An 18,156-nucleotide genomic window follows, 5' to 3' on the forward strand; every position below is an offset into this window, starting at 1 on the left:
TCCTTTCAGGCACACACAAGAAGAAAATTTATCAGATTCACTCTCACTACCAGAATACTAAATCATTTCAGGGTCAATTTTTTCCAGCTTATATCATGCATATCCTGGTTATCTCCTTTCAGACCGTAGGTCACTATTAACAGAAGTGATATAAGCAAGAGCAAACACTAAAAATACTGTTTCATTTTCTGTTTTCAATTTACAGCCTTTAAAACGCAACTTCTTTGTTAAAGTCAGCTTTTCTATGAAAAGCTCATTAAACATATCATTAAAAACTAGGAATGTAGGTCTTTCCATTTGCTTCCAAAACACCTTTTTCTACAGAAAGTATTTTCTAAGCTTTTCCAAGCTCTTTTAAAAATGGCAAAACAAAAACCACAACCACAGCCATAATCTCCACCCCCTAAACCACAGCTTTCTGGAACAGCAGAAACACTATCTAGCCATTATTACCAGTGGATTTCTAAATGCTTTCCCCTACCCTTTCCAACAACATCACAGTGCTTGATGGTAAACACCTAGAGTAATAAAAATGGAAACGATAGTGACTCTTCTAAACAGATATTGAATTCACTTAAACTCCTCAAAACTTAGGCATAATCTTCTCACAAGTTGATATAGCTAAGCAGCCAAACTTTGCTCAAATGCAGTCCTATTTTAACTGTCTCTGGTCCAAGTCTTTTATATTTTAGCTTAAAATAAGAAAACTAAACACATATAAAGCATCAAGTAATAAGAAGAAAATTTTAAAAACCTATACTTCCCCAAAGTAAACCGGAACTTAATATAAAAAAATCACTTCAGCCAACACCAGTCTTTAGATGTGTCTGAATTACACATAACAGAATAAATTTGCATGTAATGTGAGACCATTCAATATGTCAAGACTCTTGGTGCACGACGATAAAAAACATTCTCCACGGCTCACAGGTTATGAGGCCTCCTCTGAGATCTGATTTTTAAGGTGGCTTTGCAAATTCTTCTTTCCTTTAGCCACTGTCAGTTTTTTAATTTCAACAGGAATGTATACTCTGGCCTATATGCTTACAAAAACACTATCGTGAAATATTACTTTGTTCTGGAACAGCTACTCCATAATAGTGCTTTCATTTATTTTTATGTTTATAATCATTATATGTCCTCTTACATGCTTGTAAGAACTGTTTTCTCCCTTAACTCTTGTCTGAACTAATCTTCCAGTTTTCTTGTAAACTGTATTTACATAACCTGATATCATCTAGTTTATGAATTCTCTCCAAATTCTGGAAATAGTGTCCCAACTTATTAAAATTGGGCCTAATTTACACTAAGTTTTTTTAAAAGTCCAGTTTCTAACCCTTTGTCTTAATGACTAAGCTCACTTCAAGGTAAGTACAACCACATGAGCCAGTTACAATGTGCTAAGTGTCATTCACTTCTGTCTATGTAATTGTAATTACAGCATTTGTATCACTACCGGTTGAACAGCACAACTAAACTGGATGAGTTGGTTTTAAAGCTTTGACTATGAATTAACTGCTTATGCACAATCACACAATTTCAATAATCCTGAACAGTGGAAAATGGAGCAGCTTGTGAATTGCAGGCAGGCAGATAAAGAATGATAAACCAACATCATTATAAAAGGAACACTGCATTGTAAAAAAAAAATAAATACCACACAGATAAAGAAAAACAGAATTATGCTGTAATGTAAGCAGCCATTTTTATCTGCTTCGAGAATACAAAAGTCTGGTGAGCTTCAAGAAACACATCCCAGTTCAGTGTTGAACAATATAAAAGCTGTTTAAAGAAAGGCCTTATTCTCCAAGGTGGAAGCTATCAGCCTGAATTTCTGTCTACATCTCAAGAGGTGAGCGTTCACTGGAAATGTAAAACACCATTCTCTTAAGAGCCACCAAACCTCAGGCAAGAGGCTCTGAGAGACAAGCACCAGTTATTAGGTTTCCTTTCTAGCTGAATCCTCTTGCACTTACATGGCCAACTTGCTTGTTTCTTTTCCAGTAGGCCATAACAAAGGGAAATGGATAATTTTTCCAACAGACCTCAGGAAGAGCCATCACAGGCAAGACGGTAAATACACACAAACTAGTAAAGATCGTATGCAAAATTAAGTCACTTTGAAGTCTTTTTACATAGAAATATATTAATATTTTTTTTTTATTAAAACCTCTAATTACCATTCCTCAAAAAGGCAGCTTGCTGTATTTTTATTTTCTGTTTACATATTGGAGTTGAAATAGAAACGTACCTAGATTATGCACTTTAATCATCATGTAAAACAAAAGAGCATTATATTAAGGTAAATTACAAAAAGATAGATTTTTCATTAAAAACCTCATTTTGTACTACTGATTAAAAAAAAAAAAAAACTATGACTTCACACAACACATACTCAAGCAAGTTCACATGCCCCAACCTATGCCCAAGTTAGTACAAGCTAAAGAGAGAGCAGATCATTTGCACTGCAATACATGAGTGCACAATTCACTATTCCACAGTGAGGGGAAAAAAAGTCAAATAATTTGTATTTTACTGGACACAACAGCACAAATTTGAGTGTATACACTGTTACCCAACTAAGTCTGTATATAATCTTTCACTAACTTACTCATGTGTCATTTCTGACTGTAGAAACCAGACAGGCTTCTTTACATAGCAAGGCTCTTTCCCGGTTAAGGACAGCTGTCACATCGTGTTCATCCACTCATCCCTTTTCCCCTTAGTTAAGGCTGATGCAGGTTTTTAGGAATTCAGTGATCAATTCGGTTCTTAAAGCCAGCCACAGATCAGAAAGTGACAGCACAATTCTGATTCAGAACATGGGCCCCCAAGAGACCACGAAGCTACTGCTTAGGCTGAGAAAGGAAAAAAGCGGATGCCCCTCCTGAAGACACAGTTCACACATCTGGCTCACAACGGTTGTTTCACACTTCAGAAGATGGTGCAACTGCTTGAAGGTTTCTTTTAAGGAGTTTGCACTGCTTGGATGTATCATGTAACAGATAAATCCTTGCAATGAAACTATAGAAACATACCTAGAAACAAAAAATCTCACTGGAAGTAACACTACACCTAACAGTCTGCTTTCATTTAGTTATTTTTGTAAGAAAATTACTTCAGATTATTTTAGATGGACAGAAAAAAAAGAAACACATTATTCAAACACCTTTATTCTCAGATGTTTACTCTTACTCAGCCTGTATTTCCACCTTCCGGAAATGTGCATTTTCAATCATTTCAGCTACAGCATTTTTTTTTTTTTACTCTGTTTTGTAAATAGGCGTTTAAAAAGTTATCTGACATTGACCAAAATGGTCTATTTCAGATGGTAGCCATAAATATCATATAACTTTAAAAGTCACTAGGCTATAATACCTATTATAAAAATTTTCTTTAAGTTGGTGCTTTACTTTTAAACACTGCAATAATTTCATTTGTTCCTTCAAAGATATTTAATTGCTGGCTCCAAAATGCTTCTCAGGAAATAAATTAAATTCTGTTTCTTCACGAAGACTTCATAGTGGGGTATGAATGAGAATATTTCTTTCAAAATATATTTTTTTTTTAAAAAAGGAAAAAAATTCTCTCATTTGGAGAAAGATTTCAGCACACATTGTTTTTAGGTCAAAGATAACAATACTTCTGACACTCATGGAAACTTCTCATAAATCATTTAAAGAGACGAAAAAAATTAAAAGGAAGTTCAAGACAAACCCAGCATCTACAAATAGCATCCTTTTTTCTGGCTTTGGGCTATGCAAATTATGTTTTTTTATTCTTCCTAATGATGGTGATTTAAAATATTTTAAAACTTCAATATGCTAAATTAGGTATACCTCTATAGATTTGTCATTATTTAGCTTGTACAGACATAAAATTAATTGGAACTAGCCTCAGAAACAAGATAACCTGTCCTGCAATGAAAGAAGGGGAAAGTGGCAGCCCTTCCAAACTGTTCTTAAATCTTCATCACACTTCAGTTGTCTAATGTTAAATCATAAACTTCTAATTGTGGCATTCTGACTAATCACATAGCACTGCATATTGATGTGTGCACAGATAACACGGACTTCAATTGGAGTTCTAGCTATTTCAGCACATACAAACATTTAATATGTAGTTTACAAGAAATTAGTCACTTCACAGATTCTGCAGCCTCAGAACAATGCATTCACTGACAATAACTGTAAATATTACCATTAAGTCAGTCTTCCAAACTTGCATTCTTATGAAATTAGCCACCGAACAGAGCCACAAAACCCACTTGCTCAAAAAAATTGATTGTGCCAATCTAGTGCAAAGACCTACTTAAAAGGTACATCCAGGCTGATTAATGACCTTGATAAACCTACACAGAGAGCAAGAATTGTTCTCTGCACTGTAGAAAAGAGGAAGGAGGATGGGATTTCCATAGTTTCCAAGAAAACCCACAGAACAGGAAGACTGCAGAACCAGACAGGTACCTTCCAACATCTAAATGCCTTGCTGGCAATGTGAATGCCATCAGGTAAAAGCCACAGCTATGCTCTGTGGGCACCCCTCTGTTTTCAATCCCCATTCCTAACTTGTTGCCTGCTATAGAGGATGATTTGTATCACTCAATTCCCGTGTCAACACAGCAACAGTGCCCTGCTGGGTGAGAGTTCTGCTCTTTACCCTGCCCTGATCCCCCCCTGCCATTTTTTTTAGTCACTTCTGAGGAACTGCATTAGTTTATAGCACAACAACGGAACCTGGACACCACATTAATTTAGATTTTGCTGCCTAACACCTGCAGCTGGTTTAAGACTAAATTATAACTGGAGAGAAGAATCACTGGGAGGGAGGAGCAAAGTATCTCCACCCTCTCTGTGCTCATGTGGCAGCTATTACTCAAGTGTCCACTGAAAACAGCTATTAAGCCTGGAGGACAAGCAAAAAAGCAGCAAGCTAATGCTTAATCAGCTACCATACAAAGTCTATAAATACAATGACCGAAGGTCAAGAAAAGGTAGGAAAAGCCTAATGGTAAAGCCCTAGTGTTAATGATGTGGCAGTAATAAGTATATCAATTGTTTAGCAAACCAGACTATTGAGCAGGATAGAGCTGGCCGCAATGTCTGATAAAGCCAGAAGAAAAATGGGTGGAGAAGTACAACTGCAGCAAGTTTTGAAAGAAGATAAAATATAGGGCAAATAGAATGAAACAAAATAAGGGAAATTCAGGTTTGGAGAAAAAAAAAAAAAAAGAAATTAACAGTGCAAGTAGGCATATGGAAATGAAATGCTTAAGTATGTTTAATTGCAGAAATTCGATTCAGCTACCCAAAATACCTTAGAAGCAGCTACCCTTCTGAAGTAAATAAACAATCTCTTCTGGTGAGACTCTTTCAGAAACTGTCATGATGACCTAGGTTGACACCCTGCGCAACACAGATCATGATTTCATGACATAATTCTGAATCCTTAGGCATAGTACCACAGTCTGTTTTGGAGACACATCTAATTCTACTTTAAAGATTGAAATCACCCCACATCACTAAGTTGCCCCTTACCTAAGGCAACACTAACTTATTTTCACTAAATATATGTACCTTTGCTAGATTAAATGGCCCTTTAGCGTTAGATTTTTTTTCCCCTAATACAGGTACTACTAAAGCTTCACGAAATAATGCCAAATAAATTCTTCATTCAGTTTCTGAGTTCCTTAATCTAATGTACTTTCCCTAGAGAAATTCAGCTCAAAGGAAGAATTCATGAGACTCATCAAGTACTGAAACCCTGATAAAATTTTCCCTGATGTTTGAAGTTTGTTTCAGCCTTTTCTCCATCAGATAACGATATCTGGTAGTACTAATAGGCAGAGTAACTACACCTGTGAAGAATCAGTGTCCGTCAATAAAATAATCTCTCCTTCAGCAATGAACATAATCAGGTTTCCCCGAAAACCAAGGAATTTGTTCATCTTTTCATCATTACAAGATACAGTTTAGCCAAAGCTACTCAAGCAGATCATGACCTAGTTAAGCTACATGAAAGGCAACTAAGAAGGTATATGATAATACAGAAGCAGCTGTATCATAATACAGAAGTTCCCCCCACACACACCTTCCTTCTTAGATTTAGGAGCAAAAACCTGCAAGAGCAGTGTCAGTGCTTTCTGTCACTGAATTAAGTAGCAGGATGGCTGGGGGCAAGGGTCTCACCAGATAATGGTCATTTCAGGTACCTCTCCAGACTGCCCAATGCTGGCTCCACAGACTGAAGTTACCCACAGGTCAAAAACACCACAGCAAACATATGAGAAGGAAATGGTTTCCAGTAAGGACCAAGTACTCCATGTCTCCTACTGCAAGAATGGAACAGCCAAACTTGGCAACATTCAATATCCAGATCTCTCAGTATCGCCTCAGATATGAGTCGCACAGATTGTTAAGTATTACATTAATACACCTTGTATACTAACATGTCAATCACAGTCCAATTTATTGTCATATTACCAGCAGCTAGCAAAGATGGAAACCAATGGTTATATTATCCTTCACATGAAAAATGGAATAAAAGTATTTCTTCTGAAACAAAATTTTCAAGAGAAAAAATGAGAACTAGGGGACAAATAAAGCCTATGTGATGCATGACTATAGAACGAGAACAGTTGACAGGGTCTTTGTTATTCTATGATCACATTTCTTTAGTGATGCAGCAACACATGAAACTTCCTGGATCAATTTACAACTCCACTTCTTTCTAAATCATATCTAAATTACAACTACCATGGCATTAATTTCACCATGGAGTTACATGGAAATCCAGAATTCTCCTGTCTTACAGATATTCCTGTCAGTTGCAACAAAATTACCAGAACTTCCAACTAAGTTTTTAAGATCATGAGGGCCACCCAAAACAGAGAAAGAGTGATTCAGGCTGGAATTGACCTTAACACATCATCTAGCTCAACCCTCTGCTGAAGCACAGTGAATGCTGCATTTGGACGATGTTGCTTAGGCATTTTTTTAGCTGGGCCTCAAAAACTTCCATGGTCAGAGATTCCACAGCCTCTCTAAGAAATCTGTTTTAATGCCTGTCTTCACAGTGAAATATGGTCTCATTTTGTCAAGCCAGAACACTGCAGTGATCCATGGAGAAGTCAGTGATTCACATAAGATCTAATCTGAATAGGTCCATGCCTGTACTGTGCCCCATGCATGGGCTGGCTGTCAGCCTGTGCTGGGCAGCAGGATGAGCACAGCCAGCTCCCTGTAACAGAGGAGTCTGCAGGCAGCTCCCAGTTGGTACCAGCCATTATGCCACCTGGGCAGCCTTGCCTTTATCTAAAAGCACAGCTAGAAGCTCTCATGTGAGCATCATTTCTGCTTTATAGTAGAAATCCTGAATAGAGTTGTTTTCTTGTAAGGAAATCCAACAATAGCTGGAAGGACCAACATGGGGTAACCCTTTCTACGGATGAGGTCTGCACAATACGCTGAACATGGTCGGGAGGCCTGTTTGATGCTGCACAACTCAGGGTTCCCAGTATCAAAACAAAGGTAAGATTATCTATACTATTCTCTCTGTATAGTGTTAGCTCTAATAAAGATCATTTTCAATCATATTCTACAGTGCTTAAGTGCCTTTCTTACTCGCATCACCACAGACCAGCACCTCCTGCTACAAAACAAACCTTCCCTGTTTCATTGCATGGCCATTGTCTCCCAAGCCCCTGCCATGCATCTCTGTGATAAGTCTGGCTCCACTTTCTTCATAACCTCTACACTGATATCAGCAGGCTGCCATGAGGTCCCTCCAAAGCCTCATCTCCATGCAGGTTTGAGTCCCTCAGCCTCTCTTCATAGGTCACGTGCTCACCAGCTATCTTTGTGGCCTTCCAGTGGGACAGCAGAGAGCAAAACTGGAGGCAGTGGTTTAGGTGTGGTCTATTAAGTGCTGAGTATAAACAGGAATAAACACATTGTTCAGTCTAGTGGCTACACTCCTGTACCCTGCCAGGGTACATTGCTGACTCATGTATAGCATTTCCAGCTTGTATCCCCTGCAAGTGGTTATTCTGTCCCATTTGAAAGACTTTCTATTTGTCCTTTCTGGATTTCATGAAGGTCCTGGCAGCTCATTGCTCTGTCCTGTTTAGATCTCTCTGAAATGCAGCCCTGCCCTTGAACACACTGACTGCTCCCCAGATTCAGTACACACCAACACCAGACCAGTGACAAAGATATTAAGCAGGACAGGTCCCAGAATAGAGCCAGGGGGAACTCCTTGTAAGCAGCCTCTAAGATAGAGAACAAACCACTGCTGGGAATAAACCAAAACCAAACACCCTGTAGTTTATCTAGTTGCTTGGATAGTTTTTATCATTATCTACAAATTCCACCTGCAATTATTTGTACAGTATTTTGGTCTAAATCACTGACTCATTAAGACTTTTCCTGTATTGCCAGATGATTTCAGATTTATTTACAAGCTTCAGATAATTAGTTTTTAAACTCAACATACTATATCAACATCTCAAATGCAGGACCCAAAAATCCCCTGGTGGAAGCAGATGTCACGAAAAACAGTTGATTTCTTTACCTTCTATAATCTTCAATCTAAACCAGACATTTTCAGTCTGCAGCTTATCTATTACAAAAATAAAGAAATTTCATAAGCCAGTCACATCATACTATGCTGAAGCTATCCAATTTCACACTGCGGAAACTACCTTGAGATGTTTCTAACAGAGTATGCCTGCAGGGAAATGAAAAAGCTTTATGTCTTCAAAAGCTAAAATTCTCCCTTGAAAAATCTTTTCTTTGAGAACTTTTCTCAGACATTTTTTTCTTCATGACCACTCTCCTCTCAAGCACCTCATTCTGCTTCAGATATATGGATCTAAAAAGTCAAGTTGACAAAAAAGGGTATATAAGAGGTTTAGTGGAAACAAGTATTTGAAATTATTTAAATCAGTACCATGCTTGTCTATGACTTTGTCTCCTACCATCACTCCCTCAAACGGCAATTTAATTTGTTTCACACCACTAGTAGCTGTATTTCCTGACTTAAATAACTTTTAAAATAACTCTATAAACAAAGAGCGGTTTGGGATTTTTTAAGTAACTTTAAAAAGTCTGTGCACATTCTATTACATGAAATCTGTACAGTGCAACAGACATCTAGATGTTCAACTGAAAAAAACCCCTCAGATAAGCCTTAAAAGACGATTGTTAAGACAGATTACATTATGAAGAATAGTTAATGGATACATGGATGAAAAAATTCTGAAAACCTAAGCATGTTGTATTAGAGTCAGCTAAACAGTTCTATTAAACTACATTTTGTAACTTCACACAGTACACGGACAGAAGGAGCTGTTAGGTATACAGTTTCGTTTCCTGTACACCTCCTTCCATTAAATTTCATTCAAGTATCCTTAAAATCTGTTCAATAACCACAGTAAAGCTCCAGCTGTTTTCAGGTGGTTCTCTACCGCTATGCATGCCACGCAGTAGGAAGAGAGGTATTAAAAAAAATCACTATGATAGTCATAGTAAAAAGATAGATCTAGTAAGTGCAGCAGGAAAAATCTCAAACTGGTCTTAATTTTTTTTCTCCTTTTCAGAGAATAGAACTACATTGCTATCTTCCAGTTCCTTGCTGTTTTCCCATTACATTCAAGATCTTTAAAAAGAGAGAGCAAGCACGACTGTGCACAATCCTGGTTTAGTCCTTTTAATATTCCAGAGCACAAGTCATCCAAGCCTGCTTATCAGAAAATGTTAAAAACAGATTTAAGCAGATGCTGCATCACATCATTGCTACTGTTGGTAAATCACTAATTATTCCATGTAGACAGTTCAGAAACCAGAAATAACCAACATTCCTGCATCACATGTTAAAATTTTACCAGCTGCATGTAACTAACCCGTATCTGACACGGTATTATTCTTCACCTGCATTTATTACTAGAAATATAAATACCTCCCCTTTAACTCTCATGGTCATTGGTTCCTTTGGTTTCCTAAATCAGGCATCTATATTTTCAGTTTACAAGCTTTACAAAACAGAAAAAGGGAAGTTTGTGGCAAGAATTACTGCCTCCATATCCAGACTGTTTGTTAACAATTTCTCCATATAAGAAAGGTGAGTGATAGTAAGCAAACTAAGTTGCACTATGTTCCTATTTCCAAATTAACACGCTAGATTACTAATGCCAAATGTCAATCACAAAATAAAGCCCATTCAAGCAAGACACTGATATACTCCTTATGTAAGAAGAAATTCTGCATCCTCTATCTTGGTATTAAAAATTATATATGCTGAAATACTAACACAAATTTTTAGAAATAACAGAAAGGATTTTTAAAAAAACTCTAGTTTACACTCAAATCTGCTGACTACCACAGGTGAATGGCTCAAATCAGTTGCTTTTGTAATAAGCACCTGGTGCGTTCACCTTTTGGAACTACAGGATAGTGCAGGCTAGAAGTGACCCCAGAGGCCTCCAGCCCGGCTGCCTGGCCAGAGTGGGTCGAGTTCAAGGAAGCTGCTCAAGGTATCACCCAGCCCAGTTGTGAGTAGCCCCACTTATCGCCATGAAATGTGCAGGTTTACTTCAGATGCTGTCTTTTAGAGAAAGGGAAAAAAAAAAAAAAAAAAAAAAAAAAAAAAAAAGACACCTTCTCACAGCTCCCATTACACCCAGGTAAGCTCAGGCTGTAGACTGACAAAGTCAGAGGCACCACACAGGATAGCAGTTACTAGTGAGAGAAATAAAAGAGAGCGTTATTGACTTTTATTCTTGCTGAACCCACAAACACAGCAACAAACCAAACTGGTTCTAGCCTGCACTTTAGTCACACAACTTTTACTGCTGGTTATGCATGAACCACAACATCTACCATCCACTGTCAAACTCCCAAGATTACGGTTTGAAAGATTCTTTATACTTACAAACTTTGCAAATCACACCATGGAATCGTAACATGTATTGCTTTAAGCAGAGCAAAACTGGGCATGCTTTGAAATAGAGTGACACATGGCAAATATCCAAGCTTTACTGCAAAGAGCTGAAATTTTAACATGCACAAATGTATTCAAATTACTCAAAGTAAACCATATTGCAATACCAGCTACCAATCACAAAAAGCACAACTGAAAGCTTTAAATAAAGCAAAGCCTATAGACTTCTTCAAACTTTGGAGAGGCTTCATCATGTTAGGCACTATACAAATACAGAACAAGTTCCCTCAAGAGTTTACAAACCAAGGCCCTGAGCTGCAGCACACCATCCTTCAATCGACATTTACAGGTGAGGGTACCTCAGTCTTGCAATATAACTGCACATGGGTGAGGGAGAAGATGCAGAGAAGGGAACAGCAAACATGTCATGATTACACAAAAGGTGATGGAGAATGTGTGGACTCAACTTCCTGTCCAGTGCAATTTTTCCTTAAATTTAATTCAGCCCAAAGATTTTGCAGACAAGTATAAGACCTTTCAATCCAAGCACATGGTTAATATTTACCATTCACAAGAGCAAAGACATAGCGCAAACCTAATCAGCTCTCCCATAGTTAAGCTTAAAAAATGCGGTGAGACAACATGGTCAACTTTCATTCACTGTGGTTTCCTCACAGTGATCATGATTTTGATGTGCTTCCTCAGCTGCTAGAGTGTTTCCAGTTTGACTGAGGTCATTCCTTCTGGATCACATTTTGACTTAAGTCAGGGTCAAAACATTAGCTTTAAAATAAATGATAACATACTTTATACTAGTTCTGATAGCAGGATATGACAAACAAGCCATATATGCGAAGAGCTTTTTTATAACGTTATTTTAAACATAAAAGCTTTCTCCCACATCACCTTACAGCATTAATCTACTTTGTATAGTCATATGAATTGGTCTGGATTGCCATTTTAGATACTGCTAAAAAAAAGCAAAAAGGAAAAGCTACTTGCCTGAGATTAGACAGAATGGCAAAAATGGAAGCAGAACTCTAGCATCCCAGTACACTGTTTTAAAGACGACACCTCCCTTCAACTCTTCCATGATTATTTTAGCTATCATTTACACTCAGTAACTATCTTTGTTTCTAGGATGTTAGTGGAGAGCATGTCAAGCTTTAGAAAAAGAGAACATTCTGCATTTTCACTGACCTATCTGGTATCAGATCTTAGATGTTTAAATAGTAATTTTTCCCAGATCTAGCACTAAGATATAACTTCAAAAGTTACAGTTAGGGATTGAACCTAGCCTAAGTGCCAAACTTGCTCTAATTGCACCAATCTTGTGAGCAGGTGGGTAGAAAAGAGAACTATCAAAATAGTTTTGACGGTCTTTCAGTCAGCTGGCCAAATAAAAAGTTATAAAAAAAAAAATCACTGTAGTATAATTTTTTTTTAAATTATAAATCAATATAAATTAATATAAATAAAAGAACAACACAAAACATTTATCAGAAAGGCACGCTGATGTTAGACATTTGTCTTCAAGATATTTTACTCACTACGGTGCTTATGGCATTACTATGGCTTCCTTCAACCTGAAACCCAGAGGGCTGTTATGTGACCCCTCAAAAGATAACTAAAAAAACCACAAAAAAACAAACTAAAACAAAAATCACACGTGCTGAAACAAACTGAAAGTTGTCCTTGATCCATGTGGCAATACAGAACGTGATAATTACACTAGGAAAGGATGAGCCTACTAAAAGCCTGAAAACCATATGTGTTAGCAAAAGAAATTCTTAAGCAAAAGAAATTCTTAAGTTATTTTTGCCCTCCTAAATGGCATAAGGTTGGGAACTGAGGACTCAACCAAACAAAACAAAACAAAAAGCAACAACAAAAAAAGTCACACATATCAATGTTTAGTCTGAAAGTGATGTTTAAGTTTTTTTGGCTGGCCCACACGCAGTTTTCTCTACTCCCATATTTGTTCAGATAGCAGATACTTTCCACAAGTTCTCTAGCACAGAGAGTATACAGCAATATCACTGTTCCCCACGAGTTTGATTTACAGCTTATATACACAAAGGATTTCAGTTTTGCTTATTGCTGTCAGACAAATGGCAAAGCTGTTTATGTTACATTTTTACCCTCAAACTCTTTAACTAAGATTGAGGACTAGAAGCAGTCATGTCAATCTGGAATACTTCAGCATCCATCTTCTTCCTACTCATGACAGCTCCATAAAGAACTGCTTGCTGCTCCTTCTCCACAGAAGCATAAAGAAGCAGCATTACTCTTCTGCACATCAGCTCCATCTTTCCCGTTTCTCCTCCTGTACATGAAAAGAGGAAAATACTACCCTCCAACTGCATTTTTCAATTTATTTTGCGATATTCTGATCTATTATTTTTTCACTCTTATTGCCCAAGTACCCATTTCTATCCATTTTTTTCTATGTCAACTTCTCTGAAATAGATACTGCACTGTGTAGCACTACAGTCACCTTCCATTCACCAGTGCAAAAATAGTACAGGAGCAAGAATCCACAACCTCAGTTCTCAACCCTCTACAGCTTCCTTCCTGCAGCTGTAGTGAAACATGTATGCCCACATTTGGGGGATGGAAAGCATATTCCTAGCTATTTCCTTACTTCCAGGTGACTGTTTTTTTAAACTGTGTCTTACTATGCTTACCCTGACCTAACCTGGTAGAAGCTAAGGCACTGAAGGACCAAGCCTGAAACAGCTTCCCCTCCCTTCTTCTGAACTAGTGTTTCATTGTGAGCTCCTACCATGGTCTGAAGGCCCAGTGACCAAGTTGGTCTCTCCTCACCTATGCTCAGTTACTGCCCCTTGCAAACTGGCACTTAGATTTTAATTTAAGATCAGTGGGACGGGATCTCACAAGTCACTATTCAATGTTGTCTTCCTTTAAAACTCCGCTGTTCTTTTATCCAGGGCTATAAACAGGCATTGTACTCAGCAAAATGAAGACTCCAAGCTAACAGTTTTCAATGTGCGATCCACAAACGCAGATCATCAAGTTCTTCTAACTAATCCATAAAAGACTGATTAACAACCAAAACAAAACAAATAAAACAAAACCCACCAAACCAAGACTTTTTAGTAAGCTCAAGTGCACTACTCATAGACTACATTCAAGCAGCAGAAATCTTAGGAAGAAAAATGAGTGTCAGAAATCAGAAAGACTGAAAAAAGATCCATGTTCTGTATGAGAATCAAATTCACTTGTTGAAAATGACAGAAGTGTTGCTTGCATAAGTTTTAAGTAATAGACTGTATCAATAGAAGGAAATGGTACAAGTACAAATAATTCCATTTTCCTGAAGGGCTTCAATCATATCCATACAAACTCTGTGAATCTAAACCTGTCTTTGTTGATCTAGGAATGCCAAGGAAGTCCACAGAGAAAGTCCACAGTATCTCTTCCTTTCCTGATTTCAGCTGTGATAGAGTTAATTTTCTTCCTAGTAGCTGGTAGAGTGCTGTGTTTTGGACTTAGAATGGTAACAATGTCGATAACACACTGATGTTTTGGTTGTTGTGAAGTAGTAGTAGAAGACTTTTCAGCTTCTCACACCATACCAGGTGCACAGAGGTTGGGAGGGGGCACAGCCAGGACAGCTGATCCAAACTGGCCAAAGGGATATTCCATACCGTATGATGTCATGCTCAGTATATATTTTTGGGGGATGCTGGCCATGGGAATCACTGCTCAAGAACTGGTTGTGTATAGGTTTGATGAGTGGTGATCAACTGCATTATAAAACAAGTGATGCACATATTATTTTATTATTATATCAGAGTTATTATTACAATTATTTTCCTGTTCTGCCCTATTAAGCTGTTTTTTATCTTAACCCACACAGTTTACCTTTATTTTCCTGATTTTCTCCCTCATCCCACTGTGGGGAAGGTGATGAGCGAATGGCTGTGTGGTGTTTAGCTGCCTGACAGATTAAACCCCACCACTTCCACAAATGAACAAAGCCAAGTCATGACCCCAACTGTCACTAACTTTTAGGGCATGAATCAATTCTATCACACCAGCATATGACATCAGTGATAAAGCTTATAAACTCATATAAGCTATTACCTGTAAAGGAAGACAACCAAAATCACAGTTAAAAAGTAGGTATTTCTGAAACATTGGAACTTTTCTAGTACCTCAAGACACTACAAACTGAACTGACAGACTTACAAATTCTCATCACTCAGAATGTTAAATCTTCTTCACACTGTTTTCTAGATGTTAAATTCTCTGAAGACAAAGTCAAGTGAGCAAGAGTGGCTGAGACTCAAAATTGGGCTTTTTTTAATCATCACCTTAATATTAACATCATCATATTTATAAAAACAAGTTGCTAAGATATTACTCAAATTGAGCCCTTCATTAGAAAATTAAAGGCATATCTACATTTATTCTGATACATTATTAGGATGCATTTCTTCCCTCAAGTCTGGTCTAGAGACATGACTACAACCTCTTCACTAAACTCCTATGCCATACCCTTTTCATTCTTTTTAATTCTTATTCTGTTTCATCCCCTCGGACCCCATCTGGCCTGATACATTACAGTTTCCTTCCAATATACCCTCCTCCAGCATAGCAGCTTGTTTGAAAAGTAAATTCTCATGTCAGCCAAAGTAAATATGTTTCACCTACTTCTCTATAACACACTACATTTATCTGCTGCTTTTTAATGCTGCCACACAACCACAATTTAAAGTAGACTGTGAGTCTGCACCTTGGAAATGCTTGAAAGTCCTTCTCAGCAATGCTACAGAATATGCTTAGGTGTTTCGCTCGGGGCGCTTTTTCCTTGTTAAACCACAATGAAAATACAACGTGCCAAAATCAAAGACGCTAGAAGTTAAAAAGTCTTCTTCTGACTTTCACTAAAGTTTGGAGAAGACACCATCGACCTTGCAAAAGCGACAGCCACCTGTCAAAAGTTGGGGGAGGTGAAAGAGGGGGGGGGGGTCTCGCTGTCACTTCCAAACGTGCATTTTTGCCCTTTCCCAGGCAGGTTTGCCGTCTGTTTGGCTTGGCTAGGTCTCCCGCTGGAAGCCTGCCGCAGGGAAACCAGCTCAACGCGAGAAAGCCTTTTTTCTTTCTTTCTTTTGCTCTTTCCTCCCCCTCTCCTTTTTAAAGGGCAGCTCCAGCTCCATCCCCGCCGCTGTCAGGGAAGGCAAACCCCAACCCCACTAAGTTTGCCACAATGCCAGCAACGTTTCCCATAGCACTACACATACGTACATACATACATACATACACACACACACGCAGACTCGCCGGCGCACTCCGACAGCCGCGCTGAGCGCTGGGGGCTGTGAGGGGGTACGGACGGACGGACGGACAACGGCAGCGAGCGCCAGCGCGGCCGCAGCACGGCGGGCAGCGGGACCCGGCGGCCCCGCCGAGGGGGAAGGGGCGGCGAGGCCCGGGAGCCCCACCAGCCGCCCCCCGCCCCCGCTGCAACCACCGCCGGGGAGCGCGCGGGCCGCGGCCGCCACCAGCCCCAACACCGTCGCCAGAGGAAGAAGAGGAGGAGGAGGAAGGCGAGGGGGAAAGGATACGAAACGAAGGGAAATCTGGGTCTCACCTTCCTTCTCGGCCCGGGCCGTGTGGAGGAGCACCGCCAGGGCGAAGCGCAGCGCCGCGCCCCGCCAGGCGGCCGCCCAGCTGCCGGCGCGAAGCAAGGGCGAGCCGGGGCAGCCGTGGCAGCCAGAGCAGCCGGGCGCCGCCGCCGCCGCCTCCCGCCGCGCCGTCATCGCGCTGCCGCAGCCGGTGCGGGTCCTCCGTGTGTCCGGCCGGGCCGCGGCGCGCGCGCGGGGGAGCTCGGGGAGGGGAGGGGCGGGGGAAGGGGGCGGGGCGAGGCGGGGCGGGGCCGGAGCGAGGGGCGGGCACCCTGCAGCGCGCTGCGTCTCCTGACGCGTGTGTCACGGGCGGGCGCGGGAGGGGAGGGAGAGGGCGCCGGCCTGAGGGGGCGGGGTTACCAGGAGAGGGCGGAAAGCAGCTGCCATTTTAAGTATGGGCAAGCCGCCTGCTTTCATCTGGGGTAGAGAGTTTAGGCAGTGGGTTCTTATGCTTTGCTTTATTTTATTTATTTTTTTTTTTTAAACGTGACTTTAGCTCTTCTGTGGGTGCTTGTTCTTCGTGCTGGAGCCACCCTGACTCTTTAATACTCTCACTTGAAGGGTCGGGGTGTCGCCGTTATTGTTTTCCTACGGAGGGCGCTGGGGCTTCTCCTGCCCGCCTTCAAGATGGCGGCGGGAGGGCGGCTGCGCGCAGGGCCGCGGGGGGAAGGTCTGTTTCCTACGGTGCCTGAGGCGGTGCAGGGGGAGCGGCGGCAGCGCCCGCGGTTAAAGGCCGCCTGGCGGGCACGTATCTCTCTGGTGTTTGTGGCCTTTTCCTGTGCCTGAGTTTCTGGAGGCCCAGGATGTGGTGGGGCAGGGGTGTCGGTAGCGTTCACCGTGAAGGAGTCTGCTCCCGGGCCCGTCTGCGCAGCAGCCTCCCCAGCCATAAAACCGGAGGACAGCAAGGTGTTACACACCTGAGACACAGTGTGAGGTCTTTGTTTGAAGCGAGGGTGTGACACTGCCACTCTTGAGGAAAGATAGACGGCTGTCACCATGTGTTTCAGTGACACAGGTGGGTGTAGGGCCTTTGTGGAAAGCATGGAGCAGATTTGCAGTACAGGAGAAGGCACATTCTTACAAGTACAACGTTGATATGCATCAAGCGGACCAAACGTTGCCCTGGCAGATGGGTGCGTTTCACTGATGCCAAAAGAGGCCATGACACCAGGCACATGGTGTAGCAAGGCTAGGGATAAAAATGTGTGAACTGCAGCCATAGCTTGCTCTGGATATTGTCTGTCCAGGGTTAGGACTGATCCTGCCAAAGTCCTTTTGGATAAAGGAGTGGAGGGAAGAGTCAGTAGTACAAAGAGGTTCTGTTCAGTGGTGAACTGGCTTAGTCTTTTAGAGTAAAAAGTTGTATGCACCCACGCTCTGTTCCTTAATCATTAATTTGCCTGTGTGACCAACACTGGGTTTGGAGTGCTTGGAACATGTGGTTGAATTTCAGCTCTCACAACAGCATTATAGATTTGGATGGTGCGATATATCCAGTCTTTAAAGAACTGACTAATACACAGCCTAACTAAAAATAGTAACGTTTGTTATGGGTCTTACACAA

At 40.5% G+C, this 18,156-nt stretch overlaps 1 protein-coding gene across 3 annotated transcripts in view; it reads right to left on the reverse strand.

Annotated features, from left to right (window-relative positions):
- Positions 1-17,379, reverse strand: part of TMEM131 (transmembrane protein 131) — a 103,522-nt gene extending 86,143 nt beyond the window's left edge. For all 3 annotated transcript variants that reach the window (XM_080342585.1, XM_080342584.1, XM_080342587.1), the window contains exon 1: positions 16,559-17,379. In XM_080342585.1, coding sequence (XP_080198711.1) covers positions 16,559-16,727 — 169 coding nt within the window. In that variant the 5' untranslated portion in view covers positions 16,728-17,379. The remainder of the gene's footprint in view (positions 1-16,558) is intronic.
- Between the last annotated feature and the right edge of the window lie 777 nt (positions 17,380-18,156).

Source organism: Nesoenas mayeri (genome assembly GCF_963082525.1).
Source record: "Nesoenas mayeri genome assembly, chromosome: 1".
NCBI lineage: Eukaryota > Metazoa > Chordata > Aves > Columbiformes > Columbidae > Nesoenas > Nesoenas mayeri.